Source organism: Lichenostomus cassidix, chromosome 20 (assembly GCF_008360975.1).
Source record: "Lichenostomus cassidix isolate B80296 chromosome 20, HeHo_3.0, whole genome shotgun sequence".
In the NCBI taxonomy this organism is placed as follows: Eukaryota; Metazoa; Chordata; class Aves; order Passeriformes; family Meliphagidae; genus Lichenostomus; species Lichenostomus cassidix.
This window is the reverse complement of record NC_139500.1, coordinates 4,557,052-4,579,547: the sequence shown is the minus strand read 5'-3', so window position 1 is coordinate 4,579,547 and position 22,496 is coordinate 4,557,052. Positions and strand designations below refer to the sequence as shown.

At 38.7% G+C, this 22,496-nt stretch overlaps 1 protein-coding gene across 1 annotated transcript in view; it reads left to right on the top strand.

Annotated features, from left to right (window-relative positions):
* The window catches only part of TAF4 (TATA-box binding protein associated factor 4), a 36,190-nt gene extending 17,142 nt beyond the window's left edge, over positions 1-19,048 (top strand). Inside the window, exons 3-16 of the mRNA XM_085079396.1 lie at positions 3,406-3,572; positions 4,310-4,429; positions 6,091-6,210; positions 6,958-7,080; positions 7,783-7,872; positions 8,937-9,191; positions 9,368-9,512; positions 10,021-10,135; positions 10,745-10,914; positions 11,516-11,646; positions 12,289-12,414; positions 13,839-13,895; positions 13,977-14,096; positions 17,512-19,048. Coding sequence (XP_084935522.1) covers positions 3,406-3,572; positions 4,310-4,429; positions 6,091-6,210; positions 6,958-7,080; positions 7,783-7,872; positions 8,937-9,191; positions 9,368-9,512; positions 10,021-10,135; positions 10,745-10,914; positions 11,516-11,646; positions 12,289-12,414; positions 13,839-13,895; positions 13,977-14,096; positions 17,512-17,679 — 1,907 coding nt within the window. The 3' untranslated portion in view covers positions 17,680-19,048. The remainder of the gene's footprint in view (positions 1-3,405; positions 3,573-4,309; positions 4,430-6,090; positions 6,211-6,957; positions 7,081-7,782; positions 7,873-8,936; positions 9,192-9,367; positions 9,513-10,020; positions 10,136-10,744; positions 10,915-11,515; positions 11,647-12,288; positions 12,415-13,838; positions 13,896-13,976; positions 14,097-17,511) is intronic.
* Positions 19,049-22,496: the final 3,448 nt, after the last annotated feature.

The window sequence follows — 22,496 nt, the reverse complement described above, 5'->3', positions numbered from 1 at the left end:
GATATTTTCATGTATTTAAATATTTAAAATATATGTTTTGGAAAGAAATTTGTTTTTCTACACATGTGGCTTTCACCCCTTCCTCTTCTCCATTGTCATGAATTGTTAGCTGAGATTCATGTATGGATGCAGACAGGAGGTTGTTACAGTCCTACAGTGACTTTGTTTAGAAGTAGGAGATAAATGGGACTTTGTTTTTAATTCTTAATCGAGTTATCTCCAGTGACCCTTCTGAACTTCAGTGGAAATCCACTTAATGCCAGCTTGGGTATAGTTTTGGGTTAGTGAGTTCCTTTTTTAGCTAAATGGGTTGGAAAAGAGTCTGTGGTTGGGCTGGGAGGAGAGAAGGTGAGAGAGCAGCTCCATCTCCCTTTTTAAAGAATTCCTATCGTAACTGGAGGGTTTTTGTGTTCAGTCAAAACTTCCTTGCCTTCACACTGTACCACAGGAGAATTTCTGCAGCGAAATTTCAAGTTCACATTTTGAATTTTTACACCTATTCCAAAATCACCCATATACCAACAAGAGAGCATTCCAAGCAGGTAAAATGTCTTGTATCATCACACCATGGTTAAAGTTTATGCAAAACCAGTCAGATGTTAGTAATTGTCTTTATGTTTGTATATAACAAAGTACGTGTGCACAGGAATTTATCAGTGGTAGATCCTGACTTAATGACATGTTAGAAACTATATAAATTGAAAATAACTGTGTATCAGCTTTGAGTGGAAATGAAAGAACTATTTAAATAGGGACAGATATAAATGTGGCTTTGTGTGAGTTACTTTTTCATTATGACTTCAATACTTGAAAGAAGTACTTCAGACTTCCCATAGTTAGAAATCTAACAGGGTAGTGCTTAGAGTCAGGGTTTGAATTACAAATGATTGTTTTGTCTGTCTGCTGCCAAAGATTGAACTTTCTTGATATGTTTTCTAAAGCTCACATTAATATGCTTTTCAACTGTCTGTTTCAGCAGTTGTGCTATGTTAATGTGTAGGCATGTTCTAATTTTGCATGTAGCTCAGGGAGAATATTTCATTGTTCAGATGTTGTGCTTGCACTTCTGGGGTATTGAACCTTCACTTTGTGGTTATTTCCCCTCTTTTCTCTCTCCTCATTCATATTTTGGGGAGCAAAGCAGAAAGTTGACAGTACTGCAACTACACTCCCCCATCCAAAACTAGGCTTAGTATTTCTAATGTTGCTTCTGTAAGGAAAAAATGTATCACCCTTTAAAGAGTTTGGATGGTGCATTAACTTTAAGATATCTCAGGGAATCCCCAAACAGGTGAATTTAAAGAAAAAGGGTTTGTGTTGGGGTGTCAGTATAAATCTATGGTATTTAAGGACTTCTGAAAGCTCAGGCAGAGGTAGTTGAATTGAGCTTTTTCAATTGTTAGAAACTAAACAGTACTCCACAAGCCTTAATATTTGATGTTGACTTGAAAATAGCTCCTCTAATCAGATTTCCACTGTACTGATGATTTCAGTTATAATGATATTGAAGATTTCCACTGATTCAGCATTTAGCTGCTTCAGCTGATCGTTATGAGGGATGAAAAAACAGGCAATGTGAGTTCATTTCTCAAGATTTTATGTTTGCACATTGAAGAGAATGCCAGGTTCTGTTTGTGCAGGAATGAGTTGGATGTAGTGGCAGGTCATCCTCTAGTCTAAAATGTTCAGTTTCTCTGTGTTTTGTCTGTCTCAGTCTTTTGCCCCTTCCCCATAGTGTGGGGCTGATGGTGAGAAAGTAGTGATGGTTCTAATGAGCCACAGAGTCAAGCTCTGTCTTCACTATGAAGGTCTTTAGGTTCTCAGAAGTTTTGGTGGTGCTGTGTGCCTTTGCTGTTTTAAAGGAAATACTTTTCCCTACGTAAGTTACAGGAGAAGAGACCTTACTTTTTGGAATGGCTTGGAAAATAGTTTTTTGGACTTGACAGCTAAACAAAGAGTATTTCTACAGTCTGCAAGATTATAAATAAGTGTCTCGCCCTCCTCCTTTCCCACAGAGGAACACTTTGAGGATATTTGTTTCTAGTGATAACTCTTGTCCATAGCACTTTGTGGGTCCCACCTTTACACATTTAAATAAGTTGTGATGGAAAGTCACCCTTTGGATGTAAACTAGTTTAACATCTCTGTGTGACTCTGCTTCATTAAAAGAGAGTTAATGTAGAGAATGTGAGGAAAAAATTAGGGGCAAATTAACTAAGGCTTTTCCTTTGAACTCATTTTTGTAGAAATCAGTATATGGATTTTTGCAGTTTACTTGTAAAGCTGTCCAAGAAAACTGTTTAAGGCATTGTCTGTAAACATTTCAGCACTTTACCAGAATAGAAAAGCAAATAAAAGCTTGATTCTTTTGAAGTAGTCATGCTCTGAGATGCAATAGACCACATCTCCAGATATTGTTGGGGACAGTGTATGGGCTTTTGATTCACTGAACAACACTTAAGAAAAACTTTCTGATTTCACTAGTGCCTCTTGATTTTCATGGTCAAGGTTCTTCCTGCAGTTGCACAGAGAAGCCTGCTAACTTTGAGTGCCCTGTTTGTTTCCTTCGGTGGCTTTTGCAGGACTGATGAGGTCCTGAGGCTCTCGAGGACTGAGGGAGGTGTGCTGAATGAAGGAGCTCTTGGCAAGCAGTTTATGTTGTCCAGATCCTGTTTGTGCCTTCAAGGAAGAAACAGTCTCATCTGAAAATCTGCCTGTTAAAATCTGCTTCCCTACAGCTACCCAGTGGGGTTAAGTGTATTGATCTGAGTGACTGAGCAGGGAATGACTTCCTCATTTCCCTCTCTGTTTTATTTTTCATTTGGGGTGTAACATGGCACAGTGCAGTCTGTTGCTGATGCACATGAGAGAGATTATGATTTTATAGCCACTTTCATTACTAAATTGGTTATGGGAAATTAATTTAGAACTTAGACAATTGTGTTTCTGTTGATGGTGAAGCCTAGGTTTGATTATTTTTCTTTCTCTCTTACAGACAAACTAACAGGAATCTTGCCTAATGGCAGGATTTTCTTCTATTTGTAGTGGCTCATAAAACAAATTTCCTAGTAAAGAGCAGGTAGGATTTTTACAGGGTTGCTAATTTTAAGTTCTGTTCACATGGAATATTTTTGGATTGGGTGAATACAACTCACTGTGTTCTGATGCACAGCATACTGAGCATTTAGATAGAGTATTTCTGAAATTAGACTGTTTTATACAAAATGCCATAACGCAGCTGGGTATTTTGCTTTTATTCTAAACCTCTTTTGTTAGCTGCCTAGTCCTTCAGCAGTACATTAATTCCATATGTACCCAACTTGGATTAAAAAAAAAAAGTCAGAAAAATGTGTTCTTTGACATTTGCAAAGGATGTGTGTTCCTTGACCACTCTCTGTTTTGCAGGCATGGTCCTGGTGCGCAGTGAGAACGGGCAGTTGCTGATGATCCCCCAGCAAGCCCTGGCACAGATGCAGGCACAGGCACATGCCCAGTCTCAGCCTCAGAACACTCTGACTCCTCGTCCTGCCACACCTACCAGTGCACCCCCAGTGCAGATATCCACGGTGCAGGTCAGTCCAGGAAACTCTGGTGCTAAAAACTGTAAGATTTATTTTTGTTCCCTGTGAAGAATAACCAGAGAGTATGGTGCGAGGTTGGTGATTTGAAGAAACCGTGGATCTAACTGAAGATACAGAGACTTCTTATAGATTCATAGAATCACAGAATTTTTTTGTGTTGGAAGGGACCTTAAAGCTTATCCAGTTCCTGCCATGGGCAGAGACACCTTCCACTAGACTAGGTTGCTGCAGCCTGGCCTGAAACACTTCCAGGAATGGGGAGTCCACACCTGTCTGGGCAGCCTGTGCTTGGGGCCTCATCACCCTCAGAGCCAAGAATTTCTTCCAAATATCTAATCTAAATCTACTTTCCACATGGTATAGGCATTGCATTTTGTTCCTAATTCTGTCACAGCTTGGCTGTTACTCATCAAAAATATTTTTACATATCTGAATCTCATTAAGTTTAAAACTTTGATATAAAGAAGACCATATATGGTTAATGTGTACAACTCTTTTCCCCAGAATAAATGTAAGACTAGAAGAAAAAAATGGATGTGGATATATGTACACTGAGATTTTGACAGTTGCATTGAGTTCAAGACTGAAAATCCTTCTCAGTTTTCTAGAGTTTCAGATGCATTCTTTGATATTTGTTATAATGGTAATTATGCAGAATCAGAATACTAGATAAAGTGTAAGACTTTTAACTCCAGGCACTGATGTTTGGTTTTTCCCCTCTTCCCCAGGCTCCAGGAACGCCCATTATTGCACGACAGGTGACACCAACTACAATTATCAAGCAAGTGTCTCAGGCTCAAACAACAGTGCAACCCACGACAACGCTACAGCGTCCCCCGGTTGTGCAAGTGAGTGTGCAGGGAACTAATGTGTGCATGAGACTGCCAGGCACACAGGAAATGCAATTGCTCAGTGCAGGGAAGAAATACCTTCTGGATTAGCCTTTCTTAAACATCTGCAGGTCTCAGTGCAGATTTTGGATGTACTGGTATAATTTTTTATATGTATATCGTTATTGTTTCATACTATACCTGCACATATCTCTGTTTAAAGGTATCCTGTTAGTAGTTTGTTTAATCAGAGCTGACTAAAATAAAATACTTTTATGCTTTCTGCCTTAAGAAAGTGACAAGAATTCCCTTTGGATTTGGAGCTGTGGTGTTACTGCTGTGAGGGATCTGCAGTCCTCTGAATTCTGCAGCAAAATTTACAATTGCAAAGATGACTGCACTGGCAGCCTTCTCTTCCCCAAACCTTCTCCCTTTTACATGAGTCTGTTTTGTTCTGTGTCCTTCTGGGGACTGGTAACTCAAGGATAGACAGTGGTGTCAGTCTGGGTTTCATAGCCTGGCCTCTATTCATGTTGGGATTGCTTGGAAATTTTTTTTGAGATGTTGAGAGTTTAAAAAACAGTGCAAGAGTGTGAAATTCTCCACATGGCGTCCAGGCAGCAGTGATACAATATGATTGCTGTCGCCTAATCTGTCTCATTGTGCTTTCTTCATCCTTTGAGTAGACAGGATTAGAGAGTTTTAATTTAAAACATGCAGGTTTTGCTATGCATCCAGTTAACCTTTTTCCCCTCAGAGAGCCTTTCCCTGTGCCAGTGATCTTTCTAGATCTAAGAGTTAATTTACCTAACTGAGTCTCCTTAATTTGCTCTGCTGTTATGCAGGACAAAAAAAAAAAATCATTCCATCTGCATATTTTGTGCTGTAATGAGCACACCATGGACTTCATTTATCTTGATTTCAAAAAAATGAGGCAAATAAAATCCTTGTCTCCCTTAGTTTCTCCCAAAATACCAATAAAGCTAGCTTTGGCAGCACAGGAGCCTCTTTTCTTGTGCATCTTTATATAAAGAGGAAGTTTACAAATGATTTGCTAACATTGTGAGTGTCAGTTGTAGCTTGGTAGGAATTTGTCTCTCAGATTGGATTATTGTTAATAATTAGACTGTTGGAAGCCCATGAATGAACTGTGTATGTGAGAAGATCTTGCTTACAATGGTGCTTCTTTGGAGTTGATATTCCTACTTCAAATTACCGATTTGTCTGCAAAACTAGAAAAATACTTTGTTTCATTGTTCATCACAAAGACCTCAGTAAGACTGAAGCTTTTGTGTCAGTTGTGCCTTTTTCAGAAATTCCTCCCTTTGGAACTAGCATTTAATGAAGCAGGCAAAAAAATAAATTGAATTCACAGGAATTCAGCACTTGCTTTGGTTGTGTTTTGAAACCCCATTGCTGAGGTTATGTTTATGGTATTTTATTCAGTGACCAAAAATCGCGCAATTTTTAATTAACTTCTGGGATTCCCGTTTGGCATGTTTTTAGTGCCATCTGGTGGCTCTTTCTGTCCACTGCACCAGACGCCCATGAGTAACTTATTTATAGCACCTCTGGAAGGTGTTCTACTGCCCTGTGCCTCATTTTCTGTTTGATGGCTCAGGAAAACAGGCTCTTGGTGCGTTCCAAGGAAAATAATCTTGTGTTTGTATTCTCTGCAGCCTCAGATTGTTCTGGGTGGTACTGCACAAACAACTACGTTGGGGACAGCAACAGCTGTACAAACTGGAACTCCTCAGAGAACAGTGCAAGGGACAACGGCCACCTCCACTGCTGCCACAGTAAGATACTGCTAAATGTAACATCTCTTTTTGTCCACTCACATATGCATGTGTTCATGGATTTATGTATATACACATACATGTAAACACAGATGGGAGTGGAGACTGGTAAAGATGCAGGAATTCTGTGAGCTGTTGACCTTGAAAAGGTAAACTTTAATAGAACCATATAATTTACAAGGTGTGGGTACAAGTCACTTGAATTTTGGTAAGTGTCAAAGTGTTTTTATTTTTTTTTTAAGAGTGTTAAAGCACTGATTTTTAAAAATGTGTTAGATGTATTTTAAAGAACAATGAGTTGTTCAGCACTGCAGAGTAGAATAAGTGTGAGAAGGGATAAGCAGTTGGCACTGATTCATTCAAGCTTCATGTTTCCAGGACTGCAAAACAGGGGGAATCCATGTACTATGCACTGTGAAAAAAGAGCTTTACTATTTGTTGTTCTGCTGAAACACTTTTTTCCCATACACAGTGTGCCATCCTTAAAATACTTGGTGTTCCCTAACTTCATGAAGAATCATAATTTCTTCAATTTTGGTAACAAAAATGTGTAATACATATGTATATATGAAGCAAAATAATAATTTCAGTCTGATTATGTCTTAAGTGGTGAGGGAATGTATCTATAAATATTACTCTGCAGTGATGAACTAGGGGACTTTATTTCACAGAGTATGGTCATATCATGTCTTAAGAAGAGTTTGTTTTCCTTTCTCTTACTGTTTTCCTTTTACCCTTCTTTCTAAGGAAACTATGGAAAATGTGAAGAAATGCAAAAACTTTCTGTCCACATTAATAAAACTGGCATCATCTGGAAAACAGTCCTCAGAGACTGCAGCTAACGTGAAAGAATTAGTACAGAACCTGCTGGTAAGAAAAGTTAATTGAGGCTGGTAAAATACAGCATCTGGGCAAATCCAGACTCAAAACTGATTTTCTGTGGGTTTTTTTTTCTTTTTCATTTTCTTTTATAAAATCTAAGCTAAGTCAAATTAACTTCTCTTCTTCTGAATTAAAAAAGATGCATAAATTTTCAATTGAGTTTATAGCTGAGACATTACTGCTTATATTCATGCATGAGAACATTGAGTTCAGTTGAAGTGTGAGTAATGCAAGTAGTGGCTCTTTAAATTCTACATTTTGATAAAACAATGAATAAAAAGATGTATTATGTAGTTGAGGATAGACAGTACCGCTGGTGCAATAGCTGAGTTTAGGAAATCACAAGTTTTTACAAAAAAAAGATAATGTTGCCTGGTGCTAATATGAAAGCTTGACATATTTAATATTTGTAGAATGAGTATTGGTATTGCTTGGCCTAGTTGTTAGCAACTTTTAAGTTAGGGTAAAGCTGTGTATTCCATCATGTAATAACCAGAGGTCTGTAAGTCTTACTACTTGATATTTGTAGTAAAATTAATTACTACCATAAAGCTGTTGGAAGCAGAAATAGTGAGGGATGATAAAACTACTTTTCAAAAAGTTTCTAAGTCTTACTTTTTTTTTTTTGTGTTGGATATCTGTAAAAGTTAATTTCTACAAGTTTGTTCATTTGGATTTTCTGTTTTGAAGGATGGAAAAATTGAACCAGAAGACTTTACCAGTAGGCTGTACAGAGAACTTAATTCTTCACCTCAACCTTACCTTGTGCCTTTCCTGAAGGTAACTTACCATCACCACCCTTTCTTTATCACTGTGCTTATATAACAGCAGCAATGAACACAAGCACATCTCTTACCATTATAGGTGGAATTCCAAAATTATATAGAAGGAAGTTTTAAATGGTGCCTGGTTAGGCTTTTGGTCCGTTAAAAAAATACTTTTTGTGTCTTAGTTCCAAGAGTTCGTTACTGTGATTTGTTGGTACAGTCAGTAATGTAACTTCTGCCATGGTGACACATCATAGATCTTTTGAGAAATCTGAAAAGGTTTTTTTCTGTCACTTAAATCACTGACCTATGAATTGATTTATTCTCTTTTTAGTCTTAAAAAGAAAACAAGGGATTCAATGGTACAGAAAACTGTACCTTTTGGGCAAGTCTTTTGCTTGTGCTGTAGACTGGCTTCTGTGGATAAGCAGGAAATTTGTCACCTCTCAATAATAAACCACATTTGTCATAAATTTTATAGTAGTTGGACACATCTCAAAATAGTACTTATTGCAAAACATTTACCATCTGAAAAGCAGTGAAAATACTACAGCATTGAATGGTAAGAATGTAACTGCTTGGCTAATATATGATTAAGGGATATAGTTGTAGGTGTGTGTTGACATTCTAGGTTCTTAAATGCTTGTTCAACCTTGAGCTGTTCCTGAGGACAAAATTTGTTGCCATAAGAAAACAACTAATTTAAGAAGCCACTAAAACACTGTGGTCTCTATTGAGCTATTCTGAAATCTTCCCTGGTGTTCCAGTGCGACTTTCAAGTCATTGGACAGCAGTCAAGGAAGGCAGCATGGGCTTGGGTTGTTAAATACATACCAGGGGCTCCAGGTAGGCTGCATAGCCTAGATATCTGCCCATGATATCCAAAAGGTATTGTCCCTCTGTCCTGCTTATTAAATAGGAGCAGGTTGATATTTCTGTGTGCTCATCTGTCACCTTTCCTCAGGTTCACACAGACTGAGCCAATGGACTGAAACGAAATGCATTGCCTTTTTACAATTAATATCATGTGAGCCAGGATGAAACAATTCAACAAAAGTCTTTCCTTCTCCTTTTCAGAGGAGTTTACCTGCCTTGAGACAGTTAACACCAGACTCTGCAGCTTTCATTCAGCAGAGCCAGCAGCAGCAGCCGACGACGCAGGCGACGATAGCCACGATCCCATCGGCAGCAGCTGTGCTGCTGAGCTCCTCGGTGCAGCGCACGGCGGGCAAGGCCACTGCCACTGTCACCAGTACCCTCCAGCAACCTGTCATCAGCCTCACTCAGCCCACACAAGTTGGTGTCAGTAAACAAGGGCAGTCCACGCCACTGGTATGTCAGCTGAAGTCCAGTGTTCGTTATTGCATGGGGGGGTGGTTTTGATAGTACTTCTTAAATTTAGCTCAATCAAAGATTGGAGAAAAAAGGTATAACTTAGGGTTTATTGTTCCCACCTGTGTGTCAGATCATTTACAGTTCTTTTTTTCTTTTTTTTTCCTTATTTGCAGGTTATCCAACAGTCTCAAAAAGCAGGGGCATTGATAAGGCCTCCACAAGTAACGTTGACACAGACACCCATGGTGGCATTGCGGCAACCGCACAGTCGCATTATGCTCACTACTCCTCAAATCCAACTGAATCAACTTCAGACAGGTAGGACCTCGAGATACTGGATATGCCATATTTGATAGCATTACCTGAAGTGTGGTTCAGGGGTTGCTTGCCCAGAGAAGTTACTGATACCCCACCCCTGGAAGTGTTCTCAAGGCCAGGTTGGATGGGGCTTGGAGCAATCTGGTCTAGTGAAAGGTGTCAGAGGGGTTGGAATGAGATGATCTTTAAGATCCTTTCCAACCCAAACCATTATGTTGTTCTATGAATGTCAGTGCACAAATGCCCTGTTTGTATTACTGTTAAAATCTTCCAATGTGTAGTGCCATAATGGCTGGGGGACACAGATCTGTCAGGACAGCACTAACAATCGGAGAAATTGTTTGGGTGCTGGAATTGTGGGAGGGTCTTGTTTTTAGCTGGGTGAAATGCTGACAGAATCTATTGAGGTCAAGTCTTTGTACCAGAGCTATTGCCATAACTACCTGTGTCTAGCTTGCACATGTGGACTCTTACTGATGGAGTACAAATCCTGTCTGTCTTCTTGCAGTACCTGTGGTAAAACCAGCAGTATTACCTGGAAACAAAGCTATTGCCACTGTTTCGACACAATTAGCTGCTGCTCAGAAGAATAAACTGAAAGAACCTGGGGGAGGCTCTTTTAGGTGAGGAATTGTGTATTTGTGCTTGTGCTGCTTGGGCTGCTGAACTCAGACCTTCCTGGTGCTGAATCCGTCTGGGGAAACCCACAGTAACCTGGAGGTGGATTTTCTGGGCCCAGGTTTGCGTCTTCATTAAAGACTTTAATAAACAGCACTGGACATAGTCGTGCCAGACTGGTTTTAGCATTTAGTTGGCACTAAACCTCATAAACAATTCCTGCCCAGACAAGCAAATGGAATTCATTCCTTCACTTCTCCCAGCTCTGCTTGAGTTACTTGGATGAACAGCCTGTCTTAGTGATGAGGGCAGGTTATTATTGTTTTGTGGTAGTGATTTGTCTGGGCTCTTGTTTCTCAAGGTGTTGAAACATTACATAAGAAAGGATCTTGAAAAAACAGGAAGTACAAAATTAGTACTCTTTGAAGTCAAAGCAGTAATTTCTCATTTACAAACAAATGAGTTGTATTTTATCATATCACAAAAGCAAATAAAACGTGAAATTAAGTATTCAGGTTTATGGTGGAATTCATTATACACAGCTGTGGTATTGTAGCAGTGTGTACAGATAAGCCCTAAATGTTATGAGTATAATAAATTTTCCTTCATTTAAGGGATGATGATGACATTAATGATGTTGCATCCATGGCTGGAGTCAACCTGTCAGAAGAAAGTGCTCGGATATTGGCAACAAACTCTGAGCTGGTGGGCACATTAACAAGGTCCTGTAAAGACGAAACCTTCCTCTTCCCAGCACCTTTACAGAGAAGGATATTAGAAATAGGTATGTTCTTTTATCTTGAACATTAATGAAAACAAATTTCACCACTCTTAGGTTTAATTGAAGGTATTTTCCATAGAAATTTGGTTTGAATAATTAAAAGTTGCTGGAGCGCCTTCTGATATTTTCTGGTATATTCAGATGCTTGTGGGCAATCATTTCTCTTACGAAAGTAGAATAGTGTCAAGGAATAGCAAACATAGATTTGCCTTCTAAAGTGATGGCAATTCAACATCAAAACTACTCAACCTGGCTAAAAGCCTGATTGTGTAAACAAAGTGTAACAAGCATGACACAAACAATGAAATAAGCCCAGAAGCATTTTTATCAGCTTTACTTAGTAATTTAGAATTGATGGTAGAACAAAAAGCAATCTTGAATTCTTTGTTACACTGTAGTACACAGAATTTATGAATAGACTGTAAATTTTGTTAAATTGATATAAATTTCATTATGTATGTAATTTCCTGTTTAATCCTTGTCTGAGGAAAACCTGAAAGTCATGTTTAGCAAAAGGCATTTAAATATACATGACTGAGATTATACTCATGTTTTGCTTTGTTGTAAAATAATTTTTTACTACCCGCTTGTGTCCTGATTGTAGGTAAAAAACATGGAATAACAGAAATCCATCCTGATGTAGTTAGCTATGTATCACATGCTACGCAACAAAGACTACAAAACCTCGTTGAAAAATTATCGGAGACTGCTCAACAAAGGAATATTTCTTACAAGGTAACTGTATTTAATTGCTCAAATCAAATGGCAGAATTGCACAAATTCAGCAGGCTGTGGTGTTGACGGTAATGCAAGAGTTCAGGTGTTCTTTGTTCTGTGAAATCAGGTTGTTTATTCTCTTTGACTGATTCACCTTCCATTAAGATATTAATACACGTGGGTGACTAGAACTTTTCAGCTTGCATATACAGAATGGTTTTAAAACAAATGCAGAGAAGCTGTGCCCTCCCCTTTATTTATTATGTCAAATGTTTAGTGTGTGAGTGATTGTAGAGTCAGACAGATAAAAGCACTGCTTTGAATTCTCAAGAGACTGCTCTCTGACAGATGTGTGTTCCTAATAAATGCAAATGCCTGAGCAGCGTTTAAAAAAACCATGCAGCTCTGTGAAATATGTTGGAGAGGTTAAAGCTGTGATGATATCAGTTTAGAAGTCAAAATCTGATGATTCATGGAATAGAACAAAATGCTTTTAAGAGTTCTAGCTGGTTTGACTGGTGTAAATATACTCTTGCTATTTGTCTGAAAAGGACAAAATGAACATTGGAGCTTTGAATGTATATGTTCTTCCCAGTACAGTACAAGTTAACAGCTTTGTTTTTAAGGGAGTAATGAGAAACATATTTGCTGTATTTTCAGGATGATGAAAGATATGAACAAGCAAGTGACGTTCGGGCACAGCTCAAGTTCTTTGAACAACTTGATCAAATAGAAAAGCAGCGTAAAGACGAACAAGAAAGGGAAATTTTAATGCGCGCAGCAAAGGCAAGTGCTTGGCTTTCACACGTGTTTGCAAGTGTCATTTTTGACATCAAAACTGCAGAGTTTCTCTTCATTCTAAAACACTTGCAATGAAGGAGAAGACTAATCTTCAAAGATGGAACTTGATGAATGTGTTCTTAACTAGAGCTCAGTTTTGCTTCTCAATGTAAAGCATGTGAAACAGCTTCTTTGCCAGGCTCGTTGCATGTTCCCAAATTAAAGGAAGTCTTAAAACTTAGTTTTTGCATTTTCCATTGGCAAAAAAAGGTGAATTTTATGGCTTGGTGGTACTCCCAAATGTAATAGAGAAGTTACATAGAAGAAGAAGTGTTTTGGAGACTAGAAATAGATTTCAGAAAGATTTTTACAAATTGGAGAAATACAATAAATAGGAAGCAGTTGACGTAAACATGAATGTGAATTATTTAACTGTGGTTTTACTCAGTGAATATAGAATGAATATGATTAGATAAGAGCACCCTAGAAATAATTCACAAAACAACCTATGTTTTCTGCTAGTTTTGTGACCCAGCATGAGTTGACAATGTCAAAATCCAAATTAATTTTGTTGTTAGCCTAAAGAATGCAAGGGATTAACAGCACTCAGGATCTGATAGGACAAGAGGAAATTGCCTCCACTTGTGTTGGGGGAGGTTTAGGTTGAATATTGAGAGCAATTTCATCACTGAAAGGGTTGTCAAGCCCTGGAACATGCTGCCCAGGGCAGTGGTTGAGTCACCATCCTTGAAGTATTATGTAGATGTGGCACTTAGGGATATGGTTTAGTGGTGGGCTTGGCAGTGCCAGGGAAACACTGCACTGAATGTTCTTAAAGGTCTTTTCTAATCTAAAGGATTTTGTGATGCTAAAATTGTGACACACACAGGGAATTGCAGGTGCCCAGTGAAAGGGCACTTGCTGATGTAAATGGTCTTGGGTCACTCAGGTGCACTTTGTTCAGCCTGCAGCCTGACCTGTGTGTGTAGGTGTAGCAAAAAAATCTGCTCTGAGTAAGTGCATGGTTACCCAGCAAGGGGAGGAATTGTTCCAAAAAGTACAGGTCTGATTCCTTTGTTCATATGCAAAGTGTGTAATTCAGTTCACAGATCTGTGTAATTTGTGTCTTGGTTTCATTTAAGGCATAATTGCCTGGCTACTCCTTTGCTATCTTTAACAAAGCAGAAAAATGGGATGCCTTTTTCAAAAATAGATACCTGAAACTGAGAAGTGGGAAACTTGTAATTTCTGAAAGTTGTTTACCCTTGTAGCTCTCTCTGGGAGTGGTAGGTATTCCCCACTTGCTGCTGAAGTTTGAAAAAAGCTTTCATATCCTATGTAAAACTTACAATCTTTAACTACTTTTGTAACTGAATTAATTTTTCTTTTTTTTCCTCCAACCATCTCCTGTTCATCCTTTATCAACACAGTCTCGATCTCGACAAGAAGATCCAGAACAGCTTAGGTTGAAACAGAAGGCCAAGGAGGTGAGTGTTGACCTTAACATAAACTTTTATTTTGGAAATTGAAAGAGAAATAACAAGCTGTCCTTGTTCTGGCACATGCAGATGCAGCAGCAAGAGCTAGCACAGATGAGACAGAGGGATGCCAACTTGACTGCGTTAGCTGCCATCGGTCCCAGAAAGAAAAGGAAAGTAGACTCACCAGGATCTGGATCAGGGACAGAGGTACAGTATAATTGTCACCTTGGGGTTTGCTGCCTCAGCCTCTCTGCAAACCTTTCTGTTCAGAGCTTTTTTCCCCAGTTTGTGGAAACTTCCTGAGCAGCACAAGTGTGTTTTGTGTTCAGATTTGCTCGTTCCAAGGCCAGGATCAGTTTTTAGCACCTGCGTACTGGCTTAGGGAATAAAATCTGAGTTGTCATTCCCTGATTCATGGAACTGGAGGAACGTTAGAAAAACCATCTCTGATCTCACAAGTCTCAGCTTTTTGGACCTGCATCGTTTTGGAAGGAGATTTTTGTGGTTGTAACCAATCTAACTTGGATTGCAGAGTAGGGCTGCTGAGGTAGGTGGGGTGGTAGAATTGAATCACTGCTAAATTTGACAGCAGGAGCTTCAAGTTACAGGAGCTTGCCTAATTTCTTTCTCCAGCAGCTGATTGGCCTTAATTTTAGTGTCTCCACAGCAGATCACTTTCACCAGTTCCATCTGATTAGGATGTTCTTGCACAATCCTTTGTTTATTTACTGTTGACTGCCTTTTAAAAACTTCTCCTCAGACTAAGTATCAGAATGCTCAGTGTTTGATTCATTTAATATTAATTTACATTCTGGTAGGTAACTATCTGCTATATATCTAAACAAGTTAATAAACATGAAGTGGTATAAAATTGCTTTCTGCGTGAGAGATGCAATGTGGGATTTCTCTAATGTTTAAAAAGAACAAAATATTCTTGAAAATTGTCGTTTATTGGACCAAAAGCTCTCTTCATAATTTGAGAATTTTTCCCTGTGGGTTTTGTGTCTGATAGCAAGTGACAAGATAGTAATAGTTTAATAATTCTGTTTATTATTCCATGAACATTCTGAATTTTCAGTGCTAAAGCATTTATACTCTAGAAAAGCCTCAAAAGAGCTCACCTTGGTTTATACTGGATTGCTAGAAGCAATAATTTACATGTGCTTGATATAAAATGGTAGAGAACAATCTGAATACTAGTCAATATTATTTTTGTTCATAAAAAATCAAGCCTCTTGAGCATCTTTTAAAGTCGTTTTAAGTTTTGAAATTTACAAAAATGTCTGCTACTGAGAATAAGACTTGTTTTTATATCAGCTGACAAATTACTCTATTAAAGGTTTATAGATGTGGTTTAAAATTACGAAAATTGCAGAATGGGGCACTTTGCAAAGATAGATGTGTACACAAATGAAGTTGTCTCAGAGGAGTATGCTGAAGTACCTCATGCAGAGTTAATGTTGGCATTGCTTACTCCTGCATGCTCAGCTGTGCCACCTTAATGGTCTGTTAATGTCACTTAGGTTATGGGATGTATTTTGCATCTACTGTGAGCACTTGTTTGTATTTCATCTAAATCTGACTAATTTAGTTATCCTGGATTAATCACTGGTTAACCAATTAACTACAGGTTCCCTGGAAATCTAATCTTTTTGTCTGTTTAATTAAGAACCAGCTGCCTTTTATCTGATACTCACAGCTGTGCTTTTGCTGCTGTGTCACTTGACATTTTTAAATTGGGCTCCACTTGTCACCATTTGTATGCAGTTTGTGGTTAAGGCATATTACAAGAAGTGTGGAAAATAAGGTTTGTCATTACTTAGACACAGATTTGTAAATGGAAGCTTTTGATGTCTACAAATGCTGACTCTTAATTACATGTAAAATCACTTCTAAGTAGTAATTGCACTGTTTTGTTTCCAAATTCATCAAAACAGGTTGCTGTCAGTTTTAGAGTTTTATGTCTGTGTGATTTTACTGAAAGTTACCAAAAAGCTTCTTAATTTATTCCATACATAATTCTGTGTCTTTAAAGACTCCTGAAATTTTCTCTTTGCTTTTAAAGTATTATGGTCTACATAATAAAGCACAGGCTTGAGCTTCTAGTAAAGAATATTTTTAAACCAAGAACAAAGCCCCTTCCAACCCTTCTTTCTATTGTTTAGTAATCCTATGTATCTATTTGAGAAAATTTACTTAGCATCCAGTAATCTGCATATTCTAATTTCCACTGAAATTCATGAAAATTGGATGTCCAAATTGTGCAAGTGCCTTAAAATATCTCTTTGAAAATCTAGCCTTTAAGCAATCCTAACTACAGGATTTTGGTGATTTGATGTTTGCTGGGTCAACAGAGTGATGAGAATCAAAAATCTGACTTCACTGTTAACAGTGTGTTGAAGCAAATTCACCTGCACTGAATAGAGTTCTGCTAACCCAGAGTGATAATTTCCAGAGCAAATTCAGGTTGGTTTGATCATCAGTAATGTTCACTGATTAAATACATTATTTTCACATATGATTGTGGGAGCCTCGGCAGCTTATTGACATGGCCCTTGCACCACTCTAAATTTTGTCTTTTTTTAAGTCTGGGGTGTTCTTATTAAGGAAGGTTTTTTAAAATTCTCCAAACTCACAGGCAGATCAGTCTTTATTCACTACTGGAATGTGTTTGGTGTCATGAAGTATCAAAGTTCCATTAAAAAAAAAGAAAAGAGAACATTATTTTAGTCCATGAAATTGGAGGGAAAAATGAATCCATAGGTGAGCCACAGAAATATAACCTGCCCACAAAGAAGTCATTATTTAGGTAGATAACCTGTGAGTAACAGAGTTCCCAAAACATTCCCAGCTGAAAATCGAGGAACAGCCTGGATTCCGATCTGCTTCTGCCATCTGCCGGTGGCTGCGCGGTCGTGCAGCAGGCGGTGCTGTCACCGTCCTTGTCCCTTCTCTGTCCTTCCTTCCGTGCCGCGCGTTTGTTTCCTTCTGGTTTTTGCTTTTTTCCTTCGTTTTTTAAGTGACTGATATAATAACATGCTGTTTGTTTGTGGTGCCACTTCGGGAAACTCCCACTGTGTGCCAGAGGGATGAGTGATGCTGGGAGATGGTGAAGCATTCAGAGGTCATTAGAGAATGTGCGACTGTGTCTAGCAAAGCTTCTCCTAAATATAGTCCTGAGCTTGGTTACAGCTGTTGTCACCACAAGGAGAGCACCCTGCCATGGGGATCAGGGGGATCTAGGATGTGATTCAAGGCCTCACAATCCTGGGAATGGGACTGCTCCCCAGGTCATCCACAACTCCAGGGCTGCCCTTGGCATCTGCATGCTGCCATTGTTGACACTGTGTGTCCCTTCTGTTTGGTTTGGTTATTGGGGTTGCCTGTCCTTAGTGCCTCTCTAAAAATACAAGCAGTGCTTTGGGGCTTTTTTGTCTATATCAAATGCCACTGAAAACTTCTGATTGTTCAACATGTTGTTAATAAATAAGAATTAGAAAGAAAGTCTTTAATCTGGTAGCGTACAGCTTCCTGACTGCACAGTTTTTAGCTCACCCATTTTCTCTGAAAAGTTTTGGAACAGCCTGGCATGGACTGACTGACCTGTCGTCGTTCTTTGCAGGGATCTGGTTCAAGTGCAGCAGTCCCAGGCAGCTCTGGAGTTGGAACAACCAGACAGTTTACGCGACAAAGGATAACGCGGGTGAACCTCAGGGACCTCATATTTTGTTTAGAAAATGAGCGAGAGACAAGCCATTCACTATTGCTATACAAAGCATTCCTTAAGTAAAATGGAAAAGATCAAGGTATTTTTGACGGAGAGACGCCTGAGGACATTTTTTAATATATTTGCAAATTACGCCTTTTTGTAACAAGCGAATGGGATATTGTTTGAAAAACAACCACCTCTTTACATGGAACAGTTTTATATTCCTGTTTATAAATAAACTCTTCAGTATAAGAGAAATACATTTCTGTAACAGTGAGGATACTTACAAGGCCTGTGGATACTATAAAAGGACAATTAAATTTTAACTCATCTCTTGATTGAGTGGCCTTCTTGCCAAACAAGCCATATATAAAGACTGATGGAATCGTTTAGCAAATAACTAGCTACCCTTTGTCAGCCCTGTAGCAGTTTCGACATTAATTGTTCATTTTAGTTCAGTTTTATTCAACTAAATCCATTATATAGGCATATGTCTACAGCAGATGACCTCATTTCATTTAGCTTTTTTTTTTTTAAAAACAGTCAGTTAGCAAAGCAAACTGATTTTTTAAGAATATTTATCTTTCCCCCAAATGCTCAAAATCTAGAGGGATATACAGTTAATTTTAAACATAACCTCAATTTTAATCACATTATTGCTTATTAGAGGCCCTGAAATCCCATAAAGGAGGGTTACTTCTGAATGTTTTAGCAGCATCTGTAAAAATGCATTTTATTTGCTATAGTTTGTAAAGCTGTAAAGTTAAAAAAGGAAAAAAAGGAAAAAAAGAGAAACCTTTTCAGCATAAATATATTTTACTTGCACTGTGTTTTTTAGCTAAAGTGAAAGCTTAGATTAAATAAAATCAAAAGTTGAGAGGAATCATCAAAAGACTGTTTCTCAGTGTGAATCAAGTGTTGAAAAATGGTTGGTGTATTTTGTCAGTAATTGTACATAATTTTTGGCACATAACATAAAAATGGCTATGTAAACTATAATTATTTTGCTAAAAGACTGTATGCAAGCTGTGGGCCTACTTTAAAGATGTCCAGAGCAAAGTCCCTTCTTTGTACCTATTTTTTTATTACAAATATACTAATTGGTTCTTTATATTTTCAGAGGTTATTGTATTAAATTGTCTATTGATAGTACTTTTATGACTGTAAATACTTTGGCTTTCTTTGTGTGAACTCTCATGGTAGAATTTAACTCTCTTGCGTGTAAACTGAATGCTGATCAGTATTTTTATCAACACCTGACAACTGTTACACCCCTTTTATTTTGTCTTTTAGGAAATCCTGTCTTTCCATTTTTTTTTCATGTAAATTTTGCACAGTTACTTGTTCATATGTAAATATTTTACTTTCAAAAATGAAGTTTTTAATTGCTATTGTTTTATATAGGATTGAAAGAAAATTAACTCCTTTATTAAAAACAAATTTATCTGTATTTGCTAATGTATTTTTCTCTCTAAATCTTTTCTCCACTTGGATTTATTTTTCTTGGTTCAGTAAAAGATGAGTCTACCTGAGGGGATGATGTTTGCTAAAGATGAACTTTGGGGTATTTTTATATTGTTTTGTTTTGTCAGTATTTTGGAGGTATGTGACTTCATGAATCTTGACATTTGATTGTTGTCTTTGGGGTCTTGGAGTGACATCAGCGGACAGTAGGTTTGGTTTGCTTGGTTTTTAGGCAGCAAAAGGTGTCTAAAACATGTGAAATATTTTGGTTTTGTGTTTGTCCAGTGAAGGTTTGATAAAACACCCTCTCCCTGAGGGCAGCCTGCTCCCTCAAACACACCATACTGCAGTGGCTTGCAGAAGGAGGTAGGACATAAAACATAATTACATTTGGAGCACAATTACAAACTAAAATAATCAGGGACACTTAGCAGTGTGAAAATCTGAGAAGGATTTCTGATGTTCTATACTGAATATTTAGCTTTTGGGTTGTATTATTTTTAATTCCTCCTCTCATGGGCCACTTAAACTAATAATTTTGAGGGTCTAATCCTGCTAATGCTTTAATTTGATGATTGTTCAGTGCATGCAGGCAAATCTGTCCACAGGCTACAGGCACTGGCAGCAGGCCCAGGGGAGATCAGTGTCTCTGAAAAAGAGGATTAACTCCTAAGGGATGCACTCACCTGACACCATGTGTGACACTGACCCCGAGACTTTCATTGTTTGTAAACTCCAGACAGTCTCAGATTGTGTAGTGGTGTTAAGTGGAAAGAAACATCTTTGACTCTTGGCCAAAACACTGTCAGAACATCCCTTTAATTGTAGCAAGAGTTGGTTGTAATTGGTAATCACCACGGGCAGTGACTGGGCTTGGTGTCTGCAAAGCTGTTGCAGGTAAGTAGGGAAGAAACTGAAAAATTGAGTTTATGACAAGGTGGGCTGTACTTTGCTCTCCCTGCTTAGTAGTAGCTTAGAAATGTGCTGGAGAGGCAAAGGGAGGAGGGAGAGATCTCCTGTGAGAGGAGAGCTCTTGGTTTTGTTTTAAATAACATTGGGTTTAAGTGCACAGGCAGCCCTTCACTCTAAATAATTTTGCTCAGCTTTTAAATGTTCTGTTAGAAAAGCTGGAGGGATCCATCTCCCTCCAGTAATTCAGATTCATGGAGTTTTGGACTGGGAAATTGACACATTATTGTCAGTGCACTGGCACTTGTGAGTTCTTGTGGCAGAGCAATTGCAGACTTTTGTTCATTTGTTGTTGGGGTTTTTTTATGGTAAAGCTGCTAACTATTTTTGAAGCTGCTCAGAAATTTGACATAGTTAAGTCAGCTGAGGAGGGTGGCATTTACAGGGCAATACCTGTGTACAACACTTCTCTTGCATGTTAGTGACCTGTAGAGAGAGAAATTGTGATTCTTTCCTGGCCCTAAAGCTCATACAGCTCCACCAGAGAGTGAGGGTGAGAAGAGAATTTACTGCCCCATTCCTTGGGTCTCTGTGTGCTAAGACTGATCAACCTTACAACAAAAGCACCCTCAAAACTGAAGTTTGCCACAGCAGGGATGTTCTATCTGCGAGTCAGTGGTGATTTATTGCACCTTGATTTTATCATGCTTTTTCAGCTCTGTGTCAGAGACAGGTTCCCTCTCACTTGCCTGTAAGTCTGTGACTTGGAGTAGCCTCTCCACCCTGTTTTACAGAAGTTATGATGTCTCTGTGTTTTTTTAACACCTTTGATTGGGTAGTGCATTGCTGTAATGTTCCCTAACTGTTGATATCATTCTTCCAGCAGAAAAATTGAGCAGAACAAGTAGGATACAATAAGGCACTCTGAATAAAGCCTGTTTTTCCTATTTCACAGGTTTATAATTAAATAGATATGTTTTCAGGAAGCCTTTTAATATATAGTGAGAGATGCATGCATGATAAATACCACCAATTTCATGGTAATTAGGGTTTTATTGGATGTTTCCCTGTGATCCAAGAAGTTTCCCAGCATTTCTGAGTTTGTCTAAATCACAAATAATGATAAAAGAACTGTAATGCAATGATAATTTTAACCATTTTCTTACGTTTACAGCTGTTTGTCCATCTGCAGAGAAGAGAGTTAACCTTTGGGGTAAGTGAGGTAGGTGGCACTGGGTGCATGGGGTGATGGCACTTCCAGCAGTGACACTTCCAATGCCTGTGGCAGGATTTTTGCCCAGCTGGGCTTTAGGCAAGGACAGGCCACCCTGATGTGTTAAAATGTGGTGTAAAGTGCCAAGAGGAAAAGGTTTAGGTAGGATGGGTTGGCCCTAATCTTTAGATTTTTTGGAATGCCATGTGAGCAGTCCCGTGGCAAGGCTTGCTCTTCAGTATTTGGGGAGGTTTTTGAGTGACACTTCCCTGTCTATGGAAGTTGCCAGGCTGGTGAATTTGGGGAATGTTTGCTGGAGGGATGCATAGGGAGGCCAGCACCCTTTCATTTGCCCAGTGCAAAAGCCCTGCCAGTTAGGATATCCCACAGGATGACAACTGGGGGGATTAAAACTGCATTTTAACAGCACAGATCAGTCCTCTCGCAAATCTGCTGTGGCCACACCCTGCACTCTACCCTCTCCCACTGGAGTCCTGAGAATGATTTTGCCAGAGACCAGCAGGGACAAGCCAGAGCTCCTTCATTTTTTGTGGTGGTGTTATTAGATGCTACAGAGCTATGAGAGAAAGGGAATACATTTTCTAAAACTTCCTTTCAGGAATTCAGTCATGTTTTCCTGTGCCAGCTGAGAGAAACTTGCCCAGTGCAGGTGTGGAAGGGCAAACTGTGGGGAGGCTTCATAGCCACTGCCTGATCTTACATTGTTCAGCCCCTTCAGAAATAACTTTCCTTGTGAAACACAGTTTATTTCCCCTTTGTTTTCCTGCTCAGCTTATTTACTGTTATTCTCTGGAAGCAGCTGGGTTGCACCCTGTTTGGTTTCCTCCTGGGAGTTTCCCTGTTCTGAAGTCAACAGAGGACTTGTACAAACAACACGAGCAGCGTTGGGCTGTGATATGGTACCACACTGCTGGGAAAGTGCTGAATAAATGCATAACAAATCTGGCTTTTACTGCTCTGTAAAAGTACTGTACGGTTTAACTTGAGCACTTATGTACTTTTTCAATCCAATAACAAAATTAAGTTGCCAAAAAAAAAAAAAAGTGCTTTCTAGTTTGCTGTGATGCATGTGGTGCTCTAATTTTGAGCAAACATGTTGGAGTGTTGCCCAATTATGGCAGATTGGAATATGAAGAACAATATATCTAATTTCCCAGGAGAGCCAACGTGCTGATGTTTAGATGCAGCCTCTCTGAGTGAAAATGAAAATCCTCATGTCTGTTGTGCCACTTTTTAGCTCCTTTGCTCCACTTTGAGAGGGGCAGGAGTAAAATCTGGGTAAGTTAGAGGT